Genomic DNA, 19,394 nt, shown 5'->3' with positions numbered 1-19,394 from the left:
CCGTTGTCCTTTGGGCGCCAGACCGTAATGACGCCTCTTCTTGACAGACCGCTCAGCCATCTCTCTCCTCACCTGCGTGGTGTCATCGGCAAAATTAAACCTACATGAACTTTGAGGACGTTTTCTCCCATCCCAATTCCGTTGCCTGCTATCCTTGGTATCTTCGAGAAACTTCTGTCTCTGGCTCGACTGTTCTACGGATGAATTAGGCGTGGTTTCTTCAACGTTCTCGAATCTAGGCCGCTTGGGACTTGCGTCAAGCATGACGCAAATCATGTCCAAAACGTTCTATACACTGCCTACAATGTACTAGCAACCTGCGCCCCAGAGCAGTATATAAGGACACCATCTCATAGCCCCTTCTTCAATTCAGAATACACTTAACAAATCATATCAACCCCCAACACCAGCTCGCTCCTAACCAATATGTCTTTTACTCACTTCTTCTACGAGCCGTTCTACTCGCTTTCTGACTTTGATCGTCTCTTCGACGAGGCGTTCAGCGCGCGTGCTGACAATCAAGTCCAGCGCCGGGGTGTACAGGGTAGCCAAAATACTCTCACCTCGACCGCCTTCAGACCCAGGTACGTGTCATTCCTTTCGCATGATGATTCCGTGTATGCTGATCACGGATTTTCGAACAGGGTCGATGTGCACGAGAACAAAGAGGCCAACACCATAACTGCGATGTTCGAGCTGCCCGGCCTCAAGAAGGAGGACGTGCAGATCGATGTACACAACAACCGCCTCACCGTCGCCGGCGAGAACAAGGTCGACTCGCAGCGCAACGAGGATGGCTACGCCATTCGCGAGCGCCGCTACGGAAAGTTCTCCAGGACGCTCCCACTTCCTCAGGGAATCAAGGTAAGTTCTCTACTTGACATAATGGGACTTGAGTGAGATCTTGACGATGATTTTTGATAGGACGAAGAGATCAAGGCGTCAATGACCGACGGCGTATTGACAGTCACTTTCCCCAAGGCAGCGCCCGAGGCGTCGCCTAAGAAGATCACTATCGCCTGAACAACAAGCTGTCGACATGACAGGCGCGAAATGTAGGATATGAAGCTATGTGATATGCTGTGAAATGTTGTATTTTAGTCGTTCAACAGGATCAAATCTCAGAGTATAGTTTTCAGCTTTACAAGCGCTTGACATCGCGCAAATTTTTGAAATGGCGTACAGTTTTCTGTCTTTCCTTCATGGCATGCATCCGTTCCTGAATATAAACCGGAAGTGAGCACCTTGACATTGTGGTGGGCCGCCCAGCAGATAGGCGCCGAAATGACTGATGCCGTGAAACTGCGCCCAGAAGGGAAACAGGCTGTTCTGCTGTACGCCACCGCAGGGCGCTAGGCCGCTCAGGCCCATCTGTCGTGTCTAACTTTACTTCTCCTCTCTCCCACATCATTCTACTCCCAGGCCCTCGTAGCCGGACATGTCTTTTCTCGAAACGAAGCCCACCAACGGCAGTTATGACCAGAACTTGTTGGCCTCCGCGCCCGTGGCTACGAGAGAGGAGAAGCAGGTACGAGCGCTTGTTCCATGTTTCTCGTATCACCATACTGATCAGACATCGATTTTCCGCTCTATTTTTCCTTGCGCTGCTGTCGCTCTCATCATCGGCGTTGTGGGTTGCGTTGTGTCTGAATCGGTGCGTGCGATGTACAGGAGGGTTATAATCTCGATCTCCTGGAGGAAGGTCGCCCCCGTGCGTCGGCCTCACCGCCATCGGAGCCGAGTCCCGCATCAGAGCACGGCGCGACTCTAGCCAATGCTGCGCCCATCGCTGCACATTCCCCCGCCCGCGCGGCTTACAAAACGCCATGGTACCGCACAAAAGCAGGCGTCGCAGGCCTCATCATATTGACCCTCGTCATCATCGGCGCGATTATCGGGGGTGCGGTCGGTGGCACGCGGCATAAACATCATTCAACGTCAGATAGCTCACCAACCACATCTTCCGTATCTTCTTCGACCTCTGCAAATGGAGGTTTGGGGCAGGGTGCTGGTGGAACTGGCATCGGTCAAGGGGTGGCGACAACAACCGCTCCGAGTACTTCCCAAGGGGTCGCGGGTATCGGTCTTGTGGTAGCACCGACAACTGTTGCAGCTGCGGCGTTGGGTGTATCGTGAGCAGGTCCATCGAGTAAACCAGAGTCAGTCAGGGATGTGATATCTAGGGGAAGGAGGCAGACGCCGACTGGGACTGCCATTTAAATTTATTCATTTCGGGGATAATCTGTGTTTTTGGAGCCGGTGTTCATGCAACTCTCTTATGTTCTATCTGTCTTACTACATGCTTTTGACGAGGTAGAAATACCCAAGGCATTTTTATGTACATCTGGTTCATCGCCCCTCCCAAGCGGGCCTTCGGGAATCATACGTGTTGCCACTTCGATGGAAGTTCGAGACGATTTGCATTGTTGGCTGAAACTATCTAGTTAGCCCGTATTCAGATCATGAATACGAGTCAGCTGCTTTTGCAGCTGGATTCCGATGCTGCCCGTGGATTCGATCGGCCAATGTCCTCGACCGACCAGCTCGTCGTGCCAACAACAGCGACACAGAACAGTGCTGCCCGTCAAAGCTGAAGGATGGACATCGAGCAGTTGGGTCTTTCCTAGAGTCAAAGACTGGATATTCATGTGCATCGAACTCGACTCCCCTTCACAGATTTCGCAAAGCAGGGTATCAAGCCATCGATCGCATATGCGACTACTACTATTCTTTGCGGGAAAAACCCGTCGCTGCACAGGTCGAACCTGGCTACTTAAGAAAGGCGCTTCCAGGTACGTACGTCGGGGCCTGCAGATCCTCGTGTCGTGCGTGTATGGAACTCTGACGCCAGTCGCCCAAATTGGAAGAAACCGCACCAAACGAGGGAGAGGTCTGGCAGGACATCGCGGACGACTATCAAAGGTTGATCATCCCTGGTGCGCGCTCCGTCCCTCTCGTTCGATCCCAGACTCAACATTGAATGCAATGTTTTCGTTGTGGGTGTAGGTCTGACACACTGGCAGCACCCATCCTTCTTCGCGTACTTTCCCACCGCATGTACCTTCGAGGGCATGCTCGGCGACCTGTACGCCAGCAGCGCGACCAATCCGGGCTTCAATGTACGTCCCTTGTGCTGTACCACGGACAGACTTGACCTGTCCTTACACAGTGGTTCGCGAGCCCGGCTTGTACTGAGTTGGAATCCGTCGTCATGGATTGGGCTGCAAAGATGTTCGGCCTTGATTCTTCCTTTCACAACATATCAGAGGTGGGAGGAGGTGTCATCCAGGTGCGTCCAAATCTACTTGCGACACTCTCCTGTTACACTAAACATCTTGTCATTGTTGCGATATATGCTAGACAACGGCTTCCGACTCGGCCCTTACGGCCATAGTTGCCGCGCGCGAGCAGTACCATGGGCTGTATCCCGACGTACCACTGGAATCGCTCCTCATCTACGTCACGACTCATACGCACTCCTTCGGAAAGAAGGCGGGACGCGTGCTCGGCCTGCGCGTGCGGGCACTAGACGTTGACGCTGCAGTTCGTACCGGGTGGGGCCTCGACAGCGATGTCCTGCGGACATGTGTTGAAGAAGACAGGAAAGCGGGGCTACACCCATTCATCGTGAGTGAGTGATGCCTTTGGTGAACGAGAAGTCTCGTTGTCGGAGACGGTGGTCTGATTGAACAACATCATGTACTATGCGCCGGGCCAATAGTTGCGACCGTGGGGACGACGAATTCCGGAGCCATTGATCGTATTGCTGATATAGGTGCTACCAGTGAGTCACAGTGATCCTCGTTCATCCGGTGGTATGAACATTGCTCAGCCCGTACGACCACTTTGTATCAGTCGAAAAGGACTATCCGTCGATCTGGCTGCACGTCGACGCAGCATGGGCCGGTGTCACGCTATCTTGCCCAGAATTACGGGACCGCGCCCAGATCAAAGGAATCAACAAATATGCGACAAGTCTGTGCGTCAACTTTCACAAGGTAAGTCCCGGTACGAGCTGTAGCAGATTTTGGATCACTGACAGCTTTGATGTCTCGAACAGTGGGGGTTGACCAACTTCGATACCTCTGCGCTGTGGGTGCGCGATCGCAAGCGGCTCACAGATGCGTTGGATGTGACCCCCGAGTATCTGCGGACCAAACATGGAGACGCTGGTGCGTGGGCCCTACATTCCTGTAGAATAATGCCCTTCATTTCGATGTTTCGGGACAACCAGGTACGGTGATCGACTACAGAAACTGGCACCTGTCTCTCGGCCGGCGGTTCCGTTCACTCAAGCTTTGGTTCGTACTAAGGAGCTACGGTATCGAAGGATTTCAAGCATATATTCGCAAGGTCCGTACCTTGCAATTTCGCCTGGCGCGTGTTCGAAGTGTTCGAAGATGAACTTGACCTCCGATCCACAGTGCATCAAGATGAACGACCTCTTCGCGGAGTACGTTCGCACGTCCAACACCTTCGAGCTCGTCACACCGCCCTCCTTTGCGCTCACTGTGTTCCGCCTCGTTCCTCCGGCTACCGCGTCGGCTGCTTGGACGCCCAACGAGCTGAACAGTCTCAATCGCCGTTTCCATAACGCACTGCAGGAGCATCACGATCAGCTGCTTCTCACGCAAACAGAGCTCGTGGGGGTTTTCTGCATGCGCTTCGCCGTAGGCGCGGCACGGACTAATGAAGAGGATATTCACAGGGCTTGGGAGGTTATTAAAAAGACGGGGGAGGATGTGTTGAAGCAGTCAACCGAAGATCGAAACCGTGTGGCCGAGTAGACATCGTGGAATTCGTGACTAATGATAGAAGAAGTATCTGGGTATCCGAGACGTTTGTTTGCATCAAACAACATCAACGTATATAGACGAACCGTTGTGCTATAGAGCTGATGAGGCAAATGAAAGTTTCAAGATTTCTGGTCTAGCTCGTCATTCAAATCGATCTCGGAATCAGATGCAACTGTAAAAGAGGGCAAGCTGTCGATGTCCACAATTCGCGGGCAAGCATTTGACATAAAGTAGATTGCGAGCAGGATCACAACATGGATCGGCACGTCGATCTATCACTGGCCTGATGCAACGAATGAGTACAATCGCGGATGAATGTCAAAGCAAAGAAGCGCACTCATATCGAACGGGTTTGCTCCTCTTCATAAATCTTGAGTCGCCACGTGCCGTCATCGCCCTAGGATGTAGGGCATCCCATGAGTCGGGTAAATGAGTTCATCGTGATATGCTTGATAGATGGAGTGAGGGTTGGATGGCAAAGCGGCGCTATCAAGGTTGGTGATGTTTCCGAGCTGACGAATCGGATTATGCACTGGTTGTTTCGAGGGACGCGATTTCTTCGACGCTCGTCCATGCTGAAGATTTCCGACTCTACCCAGCCCTTGGGTATTTCCCTGCCATGAGAATTGACTAGCACATATGTGTGGCGCCGATTTGTTCTCGATTGCTCTGTCGACTCCATCCGCCTTGAACCCTCTGACCTGTGAATGCTTCGTCTTGATCGTCCTCGCATTGATGCTCTCACCTCCCTCCAGTTCCCTTCGCGCGTCGTCGAATATATCAAAAACTCGCGACCAGGCCTCGCGCTGCTCCACCGGCAGTTGTTTGTTCAGCCATGGCTTCTGGTGCTCGATTTCTATGGTCTTCGTTAGCAGCTGGTAGGTCTGTTCCTGTGAGAAAACCGGGAGCTCCTCCGATTCAGGTACTGCTACCTCAACCTCGGTTTTTGCCCCTTCCGCCTCCACCTCGTGCCATGCATCATCGAACATCTTGAAAACCCGCAACCACGCATCGCGCTGCTCCGCCGGCAGCTGCTCGTTTAACCAATGCTCTCCTCCATCTATTTCTGCACATACTTCCCTGGTCTTCTGCTCCTGTTCATTGATCACCTCAGCATCATCATCTACATCATCCTGGAAGATGAATGGTTGCTCACCGCTTGCACCTCGTCCACAGCCTGAGTCCACCCGGTCCAGAACATATCCTCCTCCATGTCCTCCCATCTCTTCATCGCAGCGCGAGTCTCGGGAGACAACACTCGGCCCCCGAACGCCTGCACAGACATGGTATTGCACCAACGCCTCTCCTTGAGGTCCACGTACCATTCGGGCACATTTTGAGACCGTGCGTCATCTGACAATGTCGAGAGCCCGGGTGTGGCTAGCGAAGTATTCTTCTTGAAGGCTGGCGAGATGGTGGGGCGGGGGGCGAGCATTGATGAATTCAGGCGTATGTATAGATGCGCAGAAGAGGAGCTGTTCGAACACGGAAGGCCTCGGGCGGTGAATCTCACCTTTTTATGTTGGATGTTCTGTCTCAGGTCATACAGTTTTGAAACTGACTAGCTGTTGCTGGGTGCGCCGTATGTCAAACCTGCACAGTGACCTGAATCCGGCTGACCTTCCGATTTCGACTGGTGTGGTTTTTCAATCCGCTCAAATAAGACAGGAGCTGTGAAGATCCTAAATAGTAGCTCTTGATGTGGGAGTGGTTGGTCGGCGCGATCAAGAACGACATTAATGATATTGAGTTAGGTTTGTGCTGGATGAGAACTAAGGAGTGACGATACTAAAACGGCAAGGAAAGGATCCAATCTTGTTTTGGAAGTGTTGTGCGTAATTGTTTCCACATACTAGGTGTTTTGCTAAAAAATTCAAGATTATGTACAAAACTTCTTCAAACCCGTGGTGACGTTCAAAGAATCGGAACCGTCTGTTATCCTTTCTGCTCAAACTGAGCGTTTTCAATCAGAGTGCTGGACCGCGATATCTATGAAGGTTATAACGCACCGTTGAAGCTCTCGAAGACTCCTCTGGACACCTTCAATCCTCAGTTCGTTTATACAGTAACTGGAATATGGCTTCTAATGTCCTGGAAATCGATTCACTGAGTCTTTGTTCCTTGGAGGGCCTTGACTCATCTCGCCGATCAGCTAACAAGCTATCAACGATCTCCCGAATTCGCAAAGCAGCGTCTTTCGGTAGGACCCCACGAAAGCCGCCGTGCAATGCATACCCATCTCCACCAAACACTGCGCGCAGAGCTTTAGATTTCGGTGCCAGAACTTCGCTGGGCATGATTGGTTCAAGCTGGGACGATTCGAGAATCTCTGGCGACGAGAGCTATAGTTTGCTTCCCGCACTCGATCTGGATGCGATTGGTGACTGCCCCTTCTTGGACTTGTCATCTCTTGTCGGTCTTGGGCTGCTGCGAGACCCTAGTCTTCGAGGCACTCCTTTAATGATTCGTGATGCCCCCTTCACTCATTCCTTGCGGGGATCATCCTCCTTACCAACGATTGCAACTGTCCCAGACATCGTCTTCACAAGTCCCACGACCACTACTCTGCAGCCGTCGACGTCCGTGCATCCACCGATTGCGCATAGGGTGAAGTTTTCGAGCGCTCTGAATGCTCCGCTGCCGAGTGCGAGGGCTAGTCGGCGCTCATTTCATGACTTGGACGACTTTGTAGAAGGACATACCCCCCATAGTCAGCTCAACCTTGATCGCTCGTCTGATGATTTCACGCATCACACTGAAGGGTCGAAGGAAGCCTTAGACCCTCTGGCAGAGCTTATGGCTATCTCGAAAGAGTTGAACGCCATGGAGCCGTTGGATAGCGATGATGTTTTTGTACACAATGGACGGACAACCAGGTCGCATGCCGATATATGCACGTCGCACATAACACCGGGTGCTTTCACTATCGTACCAAGACCTCCCTCGATTATTTCGATTCTTGGTATCTCCTCGTATCTAGACAACAACTCCAAATCTGGATCGGAGACTAGCCATCGTATATTGGAGATAGAAGTATACGACCAGTCCTTTAACGGGGTAGAGGTTCCCAGTATCGTCGTCACGACACACGATGATATCTCGTATGGTTCACCGGGCGCCGAAATTTTTGCCCTGCCTTCAGCTGGATTGCTCGCACCGCCAATGACCAACAGTCGGGGACGCGTGGACCCTCTGGATGTTGATGAAGATGGGTTTATATCTTCTGTCACGGACACATCATTCGTATCTGTCAAATTTGAAGACACAATCTCCCCCAGTGAAGGATCACCTCCGTTTCTCGACGGCTTCTCGATCTGCACCTGCCCAGACTGTATGATTCCTTCTCCAATTGTTGAACCCGATTTGACATGGGCCGATTCTTCTGTGGATATGACCAACGTATTCTTCTCTCCGCCACGAACATCCTCGCCATCACAACGGAGCCCGAAACCCGATCTACCAACCTCTCCCAAACCTGCTTTCCTCCTCCATCGTGCATCAGCCCCCGCCATGTTCATCGACCAGCCACCTCAACCCCCTGCATCTCGCAAGCGATCGTTATTTTTTCGCGTCTTCAAACCTAAAGGCTCATCTATCTCTTCCCCGGTGCCGACTCCCGAAGCTGCGCTACCCAAAGCAGGCAAGCTATCTTTCTTTCGAAAGATATTTCATCCTAGGGCGAAAGCACAGAACATTCAGAAGGCGACAATAGGGTCTCCAAGACCATTATCTATTACACTTTCTTCATCGCCTACACTTTCCGTTCCTGAAACCATCCAGATGAGGCCGCAATCGAGGGCAAGGCCGATTCCAACGTCCCCCGAGATGAATTTCAGCAGACTAGTCTGAGTGGTAGACGAACAACACTCAATTCAAACTGTTTGACAGATATCATACGCTCCTTTGATCTTCATTCATTTCCATGACCACCTTTCGGTAGACTCCATTCTTTACACGATACCTATGGAAAATTGAACGTGATTGACTCAATGACGTAATCGTTGCTGTGACAAATGTGACATTCACGCTGCGTCACGCGCCCGAGGCTTCTGCGAACGTCCACAACACTATCGTACAGCTGTAACAGCACGCTGCACGCTATTCTACCTTCACAAAGTCCTCCAGAACGGTCCAAAATAGTATCGGCAGTCTACGCATATATCTCAGTCTACAGCTTGAGTTTACCGGCCTGTTAGGAGCTGTCCCACCGGTGCTCACTTACTACTCGCTCCCTCTAGTCCGATTTCTCTCTATCTTCTAGCAGTGCAACATTTCACTCAGCTATGTCTCGGGTACACGCTCAGGAAGCAAGCTCTTTCAATGTGCCGTGCACCTCACCTGACAGCACCTTGGCAGTCGTTTCGGTCCGTTTACCTCTCGTGCGCAATCCAACCCCTTCTGAGGCTGCAGTGTCTTCGGTGCACAAGAAAACGAGTGAATCCTCGACAAATCCTACTTCACATCTATTCTCACATGAGCTCCTATGTATTTCGACGTCAACGCATTCATTCCCAAGTGCTTGGGCATGCGACCAGTCTGGGGATTTCTCTCTGCCTTCAATAACATATGCGTCCCCGGTCTCGTCCAACGAGCTTGACCTTTCTGATAATCTCTGTCAAGACTATGCACAAGTAATCTGCAATGGGGTATTTCCAGCACCCCCTCCCTGTGCTGTTACTGGGTACTTCCAGCCTTCACTTGGAACTCGGCTATTCTCCGTGCCAGAAGAAAGCGCGGAACTTGAGACTCTTTCCGACTCCGATGCACTCTCAAATAGCCCTTCATTGTCTGGTGGACCCTCTAGAGCTCAAATGAAATCTTGGTTTCGTGATTTGAATGGGACTCTGTCAGTCTATAATGACTCGTGCATGGAATTTGAGGTGGTCCAAGATAGTGAAGACGAACACGAGGATCCGTTTCTTTTTGATCAACTCGTGTGTACTCCGCACCCATCGACAACCGAAATAGTTTCCCAGGATCTCTTCGTTGGGACGCCAACTTTCCGCCTATCTCATCAAATAAGCTTTGCACCCCTCGCATCTTCGAACCACACGGACCAGAGGCGTTTCAGCATCACTCGTAAGCAGACCACTCATGGGATCGTGTTTACCCAGCGGATCGGCGTAGAGGAGGGCAACAAATGGACCCTTCGCGTTCCTGCGACGGGTTTGCCTCATGATATGGTCGCATTATTGCAAGAACTGGAGGCACTCGCTATTGATCTTCAGCCTCAGCCTGTCGAACCTGACCAAGATCTTCCTACGATTGTTATCACTCAATCTGCCCAATCTATATCTCCAATCTCGAAACCAACACGGGTGATCGACGAGACGAAGGCGATTACCCAGTCCGCTAAAGCCCAACATCCCCCCTCCGATTCTGGACAAGGGGAGGAAGTGCCGATTTCTGCTCTTTTGAAGGGAAAATCGCGTGCCATTGACCCTGTGGATCACGCTGAGGCGACTTTGGACTCAACCGGGTCAACGGTATTTATCGTCTACTTCACGTTTTCCCACCAACTAATCCTGCCCATGGCAGATGGCATCACCTTCGAACTTGCCTTGTCCACCTTCTGATTCGAACTTCACCTGCATCTACCTACCTGATGTCCGTGTAACGTCATGCTTCTTCGGTACCTCTTATTGAACTGATCACACGATACACGTTCTTTAGCTTGCTCCTGAGTTTCTCTCCGGCAGCTCGACATCCCCTATTCTTGAGCCCGCTTACGGATTCCACAGCAGACCAGCTTCAATTCATACATCCCCTACCCCACGCCGACCTCACGTCTTTTCTAAGATCAAGACACCAAACCTTTCGTTCAATTCGAGCAACAGAAAATCTCCTGTTGCACATGTGCGAAGCCCCATAGCAAATAGGTCCAGCATAGCAAAGTCTGCATTGCCTACTCAACCACAACGACACAATCTATCTCAAACAGAATTTGCCACAGCCAGGCATACAGCGAGTCATCTCGCATCTAATTCCTGCGCCACAAACGCCCGCGGCGCCTCTAAAGCGAGAGAGCAAACGTCTAATGATATCAATCGTCCGCTCATCACAAACCAATCAAATACGCATGCTCCTGCTACCTCGTCCCTGCGATATGACGTTCAAATGAGGAGCTCTGCTCCTCCACCTTCTACATCGGTTTCGCCCTCTCGTCTTCCGCAGCTCAAAACGCGAGGGTTTCTTGGAGGGTTCGGCTTCAAAGCCAAAACCCCGCTAGCTGCTAGTAATGCTCCTACAATGCCTCAAACTATACATGCGGCCGAGTCCGGAGTCAAATCTTTCTTCGGAGGCAGATGGCAACAGTCTCAACATGACTCGTCTAAGCAATCATCAGTCTTTTCTCAAAGCCCCGGTCGGACTTCTGGGACGCGACACACGACTCAGCCGGGACATGCACTGGTGGTCATGCCTTCACCTCCGCGCACACTCACCACTGGAGAGCCTCGTAAGATGCCTCGGTTGCCTTCTGCGAGGAACTTGCTGAAGAAATTAAAGTAACGCTTTTCGCCCATTTGAAGATCTTGTAATCCACGGTGGTATTGAAGGTGCCTGTATTTTTTGTATACAATGTAGTGGATGTGTAAGAGGCCGAGAAACGAGGCGATGTATATCTGCAGCTTCTAAATTCGAGCCGTGAAGGGATGGTGTCACCGAATGCAAGTCTGCCAGCCGGTGAAGAGCCAAGAACACGGAACATACGGAACGAAAAAGAGAAATGGCATGCTGTACCTCCAGTCTGAAGTACCCATATATCTGATCGCCATCATTCTCTCATTCGCAATTTCCGGTACCCCGTGCTATTTCCTTTTCTTCCCCTTTTTCTTCTTGACGCCTGCTGCTGCTATACCTCCTGCCGCCGGGATTACACTTGATGATGGTACATCGGCACTAGCATCTTCTTGTTTGATTAGCGGCGCAGGCGATGCGGTTGTGATGCGTGGGACTGATGCGGGTACAGGGGGTGGTGGACGGATGTTCGACATCTTTTGCATCAGGGAGAGGTTGAGGGCCTCAAAGCGGCCGAGGAAGACAGATGAATGTGTTTTAAATTTGAGACACTAATCGAATGAAAGCATTCACAGAGATCGTTACACATTGAGCGGACCCATCCTCGGTCGTAGAAGGTAGGAGAATCACGCACTGTTTCGTCATCTGTGATCTTGAGGACCAACTTTCCCTCGGACGATTTCCATTTTACACAGTACCGGGCCTACGCGTCCTCAGCATTCACGATCTCCCGTACCATCGGTGGGTTTGAGGCTCACCTTCTTCGGCGACTTCGCATAGAGTGCCTCAGCAGCTTCTTGATACTTTTGCCAAGTCGAGATATACACCATGACAACACAAATAGCCTCCAACAGCAGGCATCGAGGTGGCTGCCAGGCGTTGAGGAGAGTAGTTCCTGGCGTCACAGGAGTGTCACGTCATGGTTAGGCTCCAACGGCTTGGCTCAATCCTCGTTTTTGCCCACGTCGGACTCGACATTCGGGATGCAATTTTATGGGATCCTTTCTGAGCAACGATCGTAACAAGTCTCCGCATGATCCCGTCTCTACTAGAATAATCGATCGTACAAAGCATTTTGCTTAATATGCCCCAAGCCGCTTTGTCCAAGCGGGCGCTGGCTGGTTGATCACCATTTCCATGCTGCTTTGAACCTTAGCAGTGAGCTGCAAAGCCAAAGAGCCTGGTTTCGCGCCGGCGGCATCGGCCGCCCAGAGGCTCACTGCGAGGGTGTTGTGTCCGTTGTAATTCAATATTCCTTGAGCTGAGAACGCGGATGGGTTTCAGTCCTCACTCTCAGCGAAGAGCATGTGTGGATGACTCACGGACGGGGAAGACTTTTTGTGGGCCAATGCTGTTCACTAGATGCGCACAAATACATCGGCAAAGTGGATAGGAGTATAACTCGATACAGGAGCGTACCGTATTTTCCGAATTGATACCCATTGACGTAGAACTGAGGGAAAGCCAGTTTAGAACAGACTTGTGCTATTAGAAAGGTTGACCTACCTGAGTGCGGAAGTGTGGATTCGTGGTCGTGTTCGAAATCACGAGGGCCATGGGATAGTCTACGCTAGAAGGAACGTGGAGGTCGAAAGATGTCCTGATCTCGAACTGTAAGTTGCTGAATCCAGGAAAGCATGTATACCTTGCAAACTTACCGGTAGAAGCCGACGCCTGCCTGTGAAATTCCATCTGTGGGGCGTCCTGTCTGCCACTTGCTATCATCGAAGCCAGGAAGATGCCAGCCTAGGCAACTTGATCAGAGTCAAAGAAGACTAGGCTGTGCGGTATGACATACCTTGCCTCTCGGCAAACAATCCTCCCTCATTCAAAGGTCCACGGGTTGTATCAACATACTGTACAACTGCTCAATTTTTGACGAAAATCCAGCATTAGGAGGCAAGACTTACGTCTTCCCCGCCGAGGTTACCAGTGACCTTCCAAACGCTGACATTGGTACTCGAGCTTCCTACAAACGAGTACGACCTGAGACCTCGTGGATTCTGGTATGCAATGAGATCAATACCTCGGAGGAGGCGGAGGGAGCCAGTCATACCTTGAAGTCATCTGTCGCAGCAGTCCAGTCCTCCTCGTAACCCATGTGGTCTTGCAAGATTGTGATCACATGTGGCGAGCCAGAGGTCAGAGCGGATGGGAAAGAGACGGTTTTGGTGTACGACCCGTGCGTCGCGTCTCCCTCCCAGGAGCCGAGGAAAGTCGAGTCCAGCCAGATAGAGAAGCCGAATGCAGCACCGCCCCAAACTTCTGCAACGAAGCCTGCAAGCCCTCGCATGTCAGAATACGATCTAACTCCCTCGATAAGTAGATATGGTACGTGCCGGTCTCAGAACCTGTGGAGTTGAAGTGTGCGCGCCAGAGGATATTGCCAGTGTGATAGCCATACTCGCCCGCGTAAAGAACGACAGGCGTCTTCGGTTGAGTGGGGTTCACGGTCGTCGTGTGATTAGCAACGGTCCACCTTGCATCTGAATAGCCGGCTTGGATTTCAGGAAGGCTATCCGACGTTTTCTGGGTCAAACATATCAATACTCTGGAGCGGACTGATAATCGAGGTAGGTTACCCAAGTGATACTTTCTAGATCCGGAAGCGTAATAGCAGGCAGCTGCACTGCTTGGGTAGCTGTGAGCGTTCCATACGAAGTCTTCTTCAACGCCAAGCCATGCCCGTTGAATGTGACCTGCTTCGAGGATGCGGCGGGGGCAATAATCTCGAAAGCAGCAGTCGAGTTCAAATCACCCTGAATCGAAAGTGTACCACCAGAAACAGAGACCGAGCGCAGGAAGTAGCCTCCTTTGACGATGATGGGGTTCTTAGTGTTAAAATTAGCAAATGCTCCTGTGCCGGGTGGGTTAAGAACCCAAAAATCGTACGCATTGTCGCGATCTGGAAAAGGCGTGATTCATCAATACACTGATACGATGACAGGGAGCCTAACATTGTCCTACCAAGGATGTAAAGCAAGATGCTAGTGCCCACTTCGACGACAGTCTGTCCCGTGGTAGTGTACTGCAATACAAGGCCTGCGGAAGAAGCCTGCTGCTTAACAGTGCCCGATCCCGAAACAACCTTGGCCGTAGGTGCAGTCCCATTGAAGTGGAGAGCAGTCTCGTGCAATTCGCCTTCGTTGCCATACAGCAGGATGACATCTTTTCCATTCACTGTAGCCCTGTCATACCAGATCTGTTGAGCTGGGGGAATTGTGTTTCGCGCAGACTTGAATCAACAAACCAGGTCAAGATTTCAGCCGAAGAATATAGAATGTTGGTCGATCCAGCCTCATAATCAACGACGTGAATTTTGGAGTCCTTTCCGGTCAGTGTCAGCGAACCACCTAATTGAGGGAAGGTGATAGTCCCGTTGGAAGTCGGAACAGTCAATGTGTACGTCTGGACATCGAAACTTGAAGAGTCCGTATGCCTGGATATCCCCTTGATCAGCCTCAAGGCATTCAATCATAGGAAGGAGCACTGCGAACCTGACGACGTAAAATCCAGTTTTGTTGCCGACGACATCCAAAGTCTGCGTGGTCTTCAATGCCTGGTTGCCCGTGAAAGCACCCTGCGTCTTGCCTGTGTTTTGAGGGCGGGTCGTCAGGAATGCAGGCGAAACCTTGAGGAAGTTCGCCTGTAGCTTTAACTCGTAATATTTTTCGCGCAACGTGCGATCTTCGGCGATAGCAGAGCCCTGCTCGCAGACTTCAGTCGCCTGAAGAATAATTATACAAGATACTTACGCACGTAATCGTAAGATGTGTAGACGCCAGGATGGGCTATGCCTCCCCAATTTGTGCCACCGTAAATCATGTAACTGCACGTAATCAGCATCGATATCCGGGACACAGTTCGGTTGGAAACGCACAGGCTCAGTAGAGTCGTTGACATAGCCAACTCGTTCTTGTAGAAAACTGACGAATATGAGCACCTCTTGAGAGTAGATATGATTTTAAGATATCGTTACCTCTTTCAAATTCCGGACCGAGGAGAACGGCACAAGTATCATATCCAGAGCCACCCCTTAGCGAAGATGAATAAGGCGTATGAAAGAGACAGATAAAATTCGCACCATCCATCGAAAGCGCCTCCTTGGAACTCGTAAACAGCGTTCAGATCTTGAGGGTTGTATCGTTCGTGAGTGGTCCAGAAGTTTCTGTTCTTTGGTGAGAACATGCAGGTCTAGATAGACAAAGAGGGAACTGACTCAGGGACGGCATTGGATTTCCAGGTAGTTGGATGCGAGCAGTCAAACCCATTTGGGTATGAGTCGTAGCCTGGATACATTGGCGAGAGCATTAGATGTATCGCACGCTAACAAGAAAAGAAGCAATCACCATAGATGTTCACGCTCAAGTAGTGCCCACTTGGGGACGCATCGTTGTGGGTGGTTGGCACGGTGATACCAGCGTCACGCTATAAGCAAGGGTTCGGATGCATGTCATCTGGATCATAACTGCTGTAAACGCACTAGAGTCTGAAGGAGCTCCTTTTCATACTCGAAGTCTTCCGAATACCCTTCATATGCCTTGCTCAGTTCCTGCATTAGTGAACGTCATGTATGTCTCGTACCTGTCGCGAATCCAGTATATTCATTTTCAGACTGTGCGCATATGATCATTAGCTGCAGCACAGTGTGACTTGGTCAACACAAGGTGCTGTACCTGAACGAGGATAATGGGGCCGCCCTTCGTGATCTCGTTGGCAGCGATGATCGAGCCTACAGCAGCCATGTATCCCTTGTATGCATCGACATAGGTAGTGTTCGAGGTTCTCCATACCCCTGGCGTGTAAGTACCCCATCCCGGGAAGCCTTCGGATCATCTATGAGAAACAGAATAATCAAACAGAAAAATCAACTGACCTCCAGCCGTTGTTTCAGCATTGATATAAGGGCCTGGAATTCAAGTGCCAGCTGGGTCAGTCTCTTGCGTCCTGTTATAAACGAACATACGAACCAGGACGAGCGATAAGGTATATGCCGGCCTTTAACGCTGCATCTATGAAAGGCTGCAAATCACGGAAACCTTCAAATGAGATTTCTCCGCGCTTCGGCTCGTGAAGACCCCAGAAAGAGTAGAAGGAGACTGCGTTGAATCCAAGGGATTTTATCTTCTGGAAAATGTCGAGGTGAAGACTCTGGACCGGCATTCTAGCAGCCGTGGATCAGATCACTGGAGCGTGTTATGACCATGCTTCAATGAACTCACCGGTATGGATGAACTTCACCACTAAAGATATAAAGCCGTTCACCATTAATCTTTAGACTGTACTCGTCCCACGTAACCTGAGCGATGAGAGACATTGCTCATAAGGACTAGCTGAACGGATCCGACGGCTCACTCACAATATCTTGCAACCCGTCGTTGTGGTCTGCTCGAGACATCCTCAGCTTCCTATTGCCCTTCCGAGGGCCAGCGAGCGCCCCTATAGTGCACGCAAGAACGATCAGCTTGTCGAGTAACATGAGAAGGTATGGGCACTGGTGCGCTCGGCGTAAATATGCGCCATATATCTTCTTTATATGTTGGCGCGCTCGTGGGCCGTCGAACCGTAAAGCAGAGCTAGCAGCGTCCCGGCCGCTTTGGCTACGGGATCAAATGACCGTGGATTCACCGCATCATGAGCCCCTTCATCGCGTGGTCAGCTTGAAAAGAAGTCACAAAGGCGGGGAGAAGAACAGCAGGTGCGAGGAACGAACACGGCCAGGCCGCCCAGATACATCCACGAGACCGTTCCCGTCCGCGTCCAAGACTCGAATGACTGTTTTCCTCAATATGACCGACGGTGCATTACATAGCTGGACATGGACAGTATACGAACATCAAGAATGCGACAGACGATCGTAAAGAAGGACGATCAGGTGATGATCTCACAAGAGATGAGCGCTGGAGCTCGGACCGTGAATCGCGAGATGACGCAACAACCAGAATCCATTCGTTTGGGTGGAGAATGTACGAGCATACAGCGGGATTGGAGATTAATCGGTTAATTCGGGTCGTGTTGACCACAGGAAGCTGCGTGAGACGAGCGGCACACTCGGACGATCGGGACGGATTGGAGGTGTCCGGGGAGGTCCGGGGTATTTTTGGTCTTGCGACATTCTGCGTCAATCGACCAGCATCGCTCAAGCGTTCAACTTGTTCCCCTCCTCTCACACTCTTTCTTTGCCGCATCCTTTTCTTTTCCTTTCACGCGATACCTACTTTGAAATCCAGCAAGAGGACTAGTCCGCATTAGCACGATGTCGCAAGGGAAGAAACGTGCGTGCTGGCTACGCGGGCCTTGCCAAGAGCGCGACCTCCACACCAAGGAACAAATACTGAAAATGTCACGGTCTTATCCCAGCGCTACCATTCGCTGTGACCTTCACCGCAGGAGCGATTGCCGGGATATCTGAAATTTTGACGTTCTATCCTCTCGGTCAGCAAGTATTCACTCCATATATGTTTGACGTGATGATTGACTGGTTTTGACTCGCATGTCGCCTTTTTCTTAGATGTTGTGAGTCTTGTTGGGATAGTGTGAAGTTGCCGTATCTCCCGCAGGCTGACAATTCAATGTACTGTGGATGAAAGGTCAAGACGCGCATGCAGCTAGAGACAGGAAAGTCCCAGCATGGGCTTGTGGGTTCATTCCGGAACATCATAAAGGAAGAAGGGTACGCATATATTCATATCAAATGGATATTGTGACTGACGAGATATTCTGCACAATCAGGTTTGGGCGGTTGTATAGAGGTACGCACAGCTCTCATTTTCGCACTTCGCTATGCTTTTCTAACAATCCAGAAAGGCCTTGTTCCCCCATTACTCCTTGAGGCGCCTAAGCGCGCTACCAAATTGTGTGATCCTCTCCAGCAAGCTCATGAGTTTGCCACTAATTTCTGACTCCTCTCAGTGCCGCAAATGACTTTTGGGGCAAGACCTTCAAAAATCTCTCTGGCCAGACACAGATGACCCAAAATCTCTCGATCATCACGGGCTGCACCGCTGGCGCAACGGAAAGTTTTGTTGTTGTGCCTTTCGAACTGGTCAAGATCAAGTGCGTGTATAGACTATTACTACTGGTGATACGAAGGCTCACATGATTTCCTACCGCAGGCTGCAGGATAAATCCAGTACGTTCGCGGGTCCGATTGAGGTTGTTAAGCAGATTGTCAGGAACGACGGAGTGCTCGGTCTGTATGCTGGTATGGAAGCTACGTTCTGGAGGTACACTTTCTTTTTAGCATTTCATATGGCCGCGGCGTTGAATACTTTTGAAAGGCATTTCTGGTGGAACGGAGGATACTTCGGTTCAATATTCCAAGTTAGGGCAATGATGCCGAAGGCAGAGGTATACCGTTCCTCTTGTATCATATACTTGATGCTGATCGTCGTGGGTGACTAGTCCCCTCAAGGAGAGCTGTTCAACAACTTCATATCCGGTTCCGTTGGTGGTTTCATTGGTACAGCTGTGAACACACCGTGAGCAGAACTCCCGCATCCATCTAACTTCTAAACACTGATGCATGCCCTCAGATTTGATGTATGCGTACTATACTCCTGGGATGTCATATGCTTATTGTATCCATATCCAGGTTGTGAAATCCCGTATACAAGGCACGGCTAAAGTTCCTGGCGTCGTTCCCAAGTATAACTGGACATACCCCGGGTACGCCGCTACCTTCCAATTTTCATCGTCACAAATAGCAACTAATCTAAATACGTCCTGTCTGTCCGCAGCATTGTGACTATATTCCGAGACGAGGGCGCCGCCGCGCTCTACAAAGGCTTCGTGCCCAAGGTCTTGCGACTCGCCCCGGGCGGTGGTGTGCTCTTGCTCGTGGTCGAGTTCACACTAGACGTTTTCAGGAAAGGTGCGTCGAATACGACAACTAGGCGTTACGCCAGGAAATGGTACGATCGCTGACGACACTTTATGTTTGCAGCTCTCGGTCCCCCTTATTTGTAACAGTAATTGCTCTTTGTTTGTGTGGTATAGGGTCGTTGTGATACATTGGGGTTGATCTGTCGTTACATGTGAGAGTATGCTTTGAGGACCCAACTCCATCGACGTGGCGCT

General features: G+C 50.8%; 8 protein-coding genes across 8 annotated transcripts; 6 read left to right on the top strand and 2 right to left on the bottom strand.

Moving 5' to 3' along the window:
- Nucleotides 1–379: 379 nt before the first annotated feature.
- On the top strand, nt 380–1,143 carry HETIRDRAFT_477240 (uncharacterized protein). The gene is made up of 3 exons (XM_009549938.1): nt 380–584; nt 645–864; nt 925–1,143. Exons 1-3 carry the CDS (start codon nt 427–429, stop codon nt 1,021–1,023), a joined length of 477 nt encoding a protein of 158 aa, XP_009548233.1. The 5' UTR covers nt 380–426; the 3' UTR covers nt 1,024–1,143.
- Nucleotides 1,144–2,668: 1,525 nt separating this feature from the next.
- Nucleotides 2,669–4,787, top strand: HETIRDRAFT_322297 (uncharacterized protein; the record flags this gene model as incomplete). Its single annotated transcript, XM_009549937.1, has 10 exons — nt 2,669–2,792; nt 2,868–2,936; nt 3,007–3,085; nt 3,181–3,289; nt 3,361–3,631; nt 3,722–3,784; nt 3,856–3,998; nt 4,061–4,172; nt 4,235–4,353; nt 4,425–4,787. Coding segments are annotated over 10 exons (1,452 nt in total), but the record flags the coding sequence as incomplete, so codon positions are not given.
- A 149-nt stretch (nt 4,788–4,936) lies between these two features.
- On the top strand, nt 4,937–5,422 carry HETIRDRAFT_410381 (uncharacterized protein; the record flags this gene model as incomplete). The annotated part of the gene is made up of 2 exons (XM_009549936.1): nt 4,937–5,079; nt 5,134–5,422. The coding sequence occupies exon 2, from the start codon at nt 5,213–5,215 to the stop codon at nt 5,417–5,419; it is 207 nt and encodes a 68-aa protein (XP_009548231.1). The 5' UTR covers nt 4,937–5,079; nt 5,134–5,212.
- Nucleotides 5,423–5,426: 4 nt separating this feature from the next.
- Nucleotides 5,427–6,231, bottom strand: HETIRDRAFT_117222 (uncharacterized protein; the record flags this gene model as incomplete). Its single annotated transcript, XM_009549935.1, has 3 exons — nt 5,427–5,497; nt 5,542–5,929; nt 5,953–6,231. The coding sequence occupies 3 exons, from the start codon at nt 6,229–6,231 to the stop codon at nt 5,427–5,429; spliced, it is 738 nt and encodes a 245-aa protein (XP_009548230.1).
- Nucleotides 6,232–6,872: 641 nt separating this feature from the next.
- Nucleotides 6,873–8,645, top strand: HETIRDRAFT_117223 (uncharacterized protein; the record flags this gene model as incomplete). The annotated part of the gene is made up of 1 exon (XM_009549934.1): nt 6,873–8,645. One exon carries the CDS (start codon nt 6,873–6,875, stop codon nt 8,643–8,645), a length of 1,773 nt encoding a protein of 590 aa, XP_009548229.1.
- A 434-nt stretch (nt 8,646–9,079) lies between these two features.
- HETIRDRAFT_419333 (uncharacterized protein) lies at nt 9,080–11,306 on the top strand (the record flags this gene model as incomplete). The annotated part of the gene is made up of 3 exons (XM_009549933.1): nt 9,080–10,282; nt 10,335–10,403; nt 10,470–11,306. 3 exons carry the CDS (start codon nt 9,080–9,082, stop codon nt 11,304–11,306), a joined length of 2,109 nt encoding a protein of 702 aa, XP_009548228.1.
- Nucleotides 11,307–11,605: 299 nt separating this feature from the next.
- Nucleotides 11,606–16,794, bottom strand: HETIRDRAFT_452773 (glycoside hydrolase family 35 protein; the record flags this gene model as incomplete). Its single annotated transcript, XM_009549932.1, has 29 exons — nt 11,606–11,866; nt 11,950–12,018; nt 12,074–12,184; nt 12,446–12,576; nt 12,638–12,673; nt 12,735–12,768; nt 12,822–12,915; nt 12,974–13,061; nt 13,114–13,171; nt 13,226–13,318; nt 13,372–13,592; nt 13,667–13,844; nt 13,898–14,220; nt 14,283–14,503; nt 14,566–14,754; nt 14,813–15,021; nt 15,075–15,144; nt 15,196–15,241; nt 15,295–15,350; nt 15,400–15,483; nt 15,535–15,604; nt 15,665–15,743; nt 15,799–15,845; nt 15,900–15,930; nt 15,992–16,140; nt 16,192–16,224; nt 16,286–16,479; nt 16,538–16,614; nt 16,675–16,794. 29 exons carry the CDS (start codon nt 16,792–16,794, stop codon nt 11,606–11,608), a joined length of 3,372 nt encoding a protein of 1,123 aa, XP_009548227.1.
- A 557-nt stretch (nt 16,795–17,351) lies between these two features.
- HETIRDRAFT_35598 (mitochondrial carrier protein) lies at nt 17,352–19,345 on the top strand. The gene is made up of 14 exons (XM_009549618.1): nt 17,352–17,590; nt 17,676–17,750; nt 17,774–17,778; nt 17,906–17,988; nt 18,048–18,067; nt 18,123–18,171; nt 18,228–18,371; nt 18,431–18,541; nt 18,596–18,665; nt 18,720–18,796; nt 18,851–18,857; nt 18,910–18,983; nt 19,055–19,188; nt 19,261–19,345. Exons 1-14 carry the CDS (start codon nt 17,572–17,574, stop codon nt 19,281–19,283), a joined length of 891 nt encoding a protein of 296 aa, XP_009547913.1. The 5' UTR covers nt 17,352–17,571; the 3' UTR covers nt 19,284–19,345.
- Nucleotides 19,346–19,394: the final 49 nt, after the last annotated feature.

This window comes from Heterobasidion irregulare (assembly GCF_000320585.1).
Source record: "Heterobasidion irregulare TC 32-1 unplaced genomic scaffold scaffold_07, whole genome shotgun sequence".
In the NCBI taxonomy this organism is placed as follows: domain Eukaryota; kingdom Fungi; phylum Basidiomycota; class Agaricomycetes; order Russulales; family Bondarzewiaceae; genus Heterobasidion; species Heterobasidion irregulare.
The sequence above is the reverse complement of the archived record's forward strand: the minus strand, read 5'-3'. Positions and strand labels throughout refer to the sequence as shown.

Coding starts and splice junctions, on each gene's coding strand:
- HETIRDRAFT_35598 (XM_009549618.1), top strand. Junction 18,372..18,430: donor TTCGAACTGGTCAAGATCAA/GTGCGTGTATAG, acceptor TTCCTACCGCAG/GCTGCAGGATAAATCCAGTA. Junction 18,666..18,719: donor CAATGATGCCGAAGGCAGAG/GTATACCGTTCC, acceptor GTGGGTGACTAG/TCCCCTCAAGGAGAGCTGTT.
- HETIRDRAFT_477240 (XM_009549938.1), top strand. CDS start 427: ATGTCTTTTACTCACTTCTTCTACGAGCCGTTCTACTCGCTTTCTGAC. Junction 585..644: donor TCGACCGCCTTCAGACCCAG/GTACGTGTCATT, acceptor ATTTTCGAACAG/GGTCGATGTGCACGAGAACA. Junction 865..924: donor CACTTCCTCAGGGAATCAAG/GTAAGTTCTCTA, acceptor GATTTTTGATAG/GACGAAGAGATCAAGGCGTC.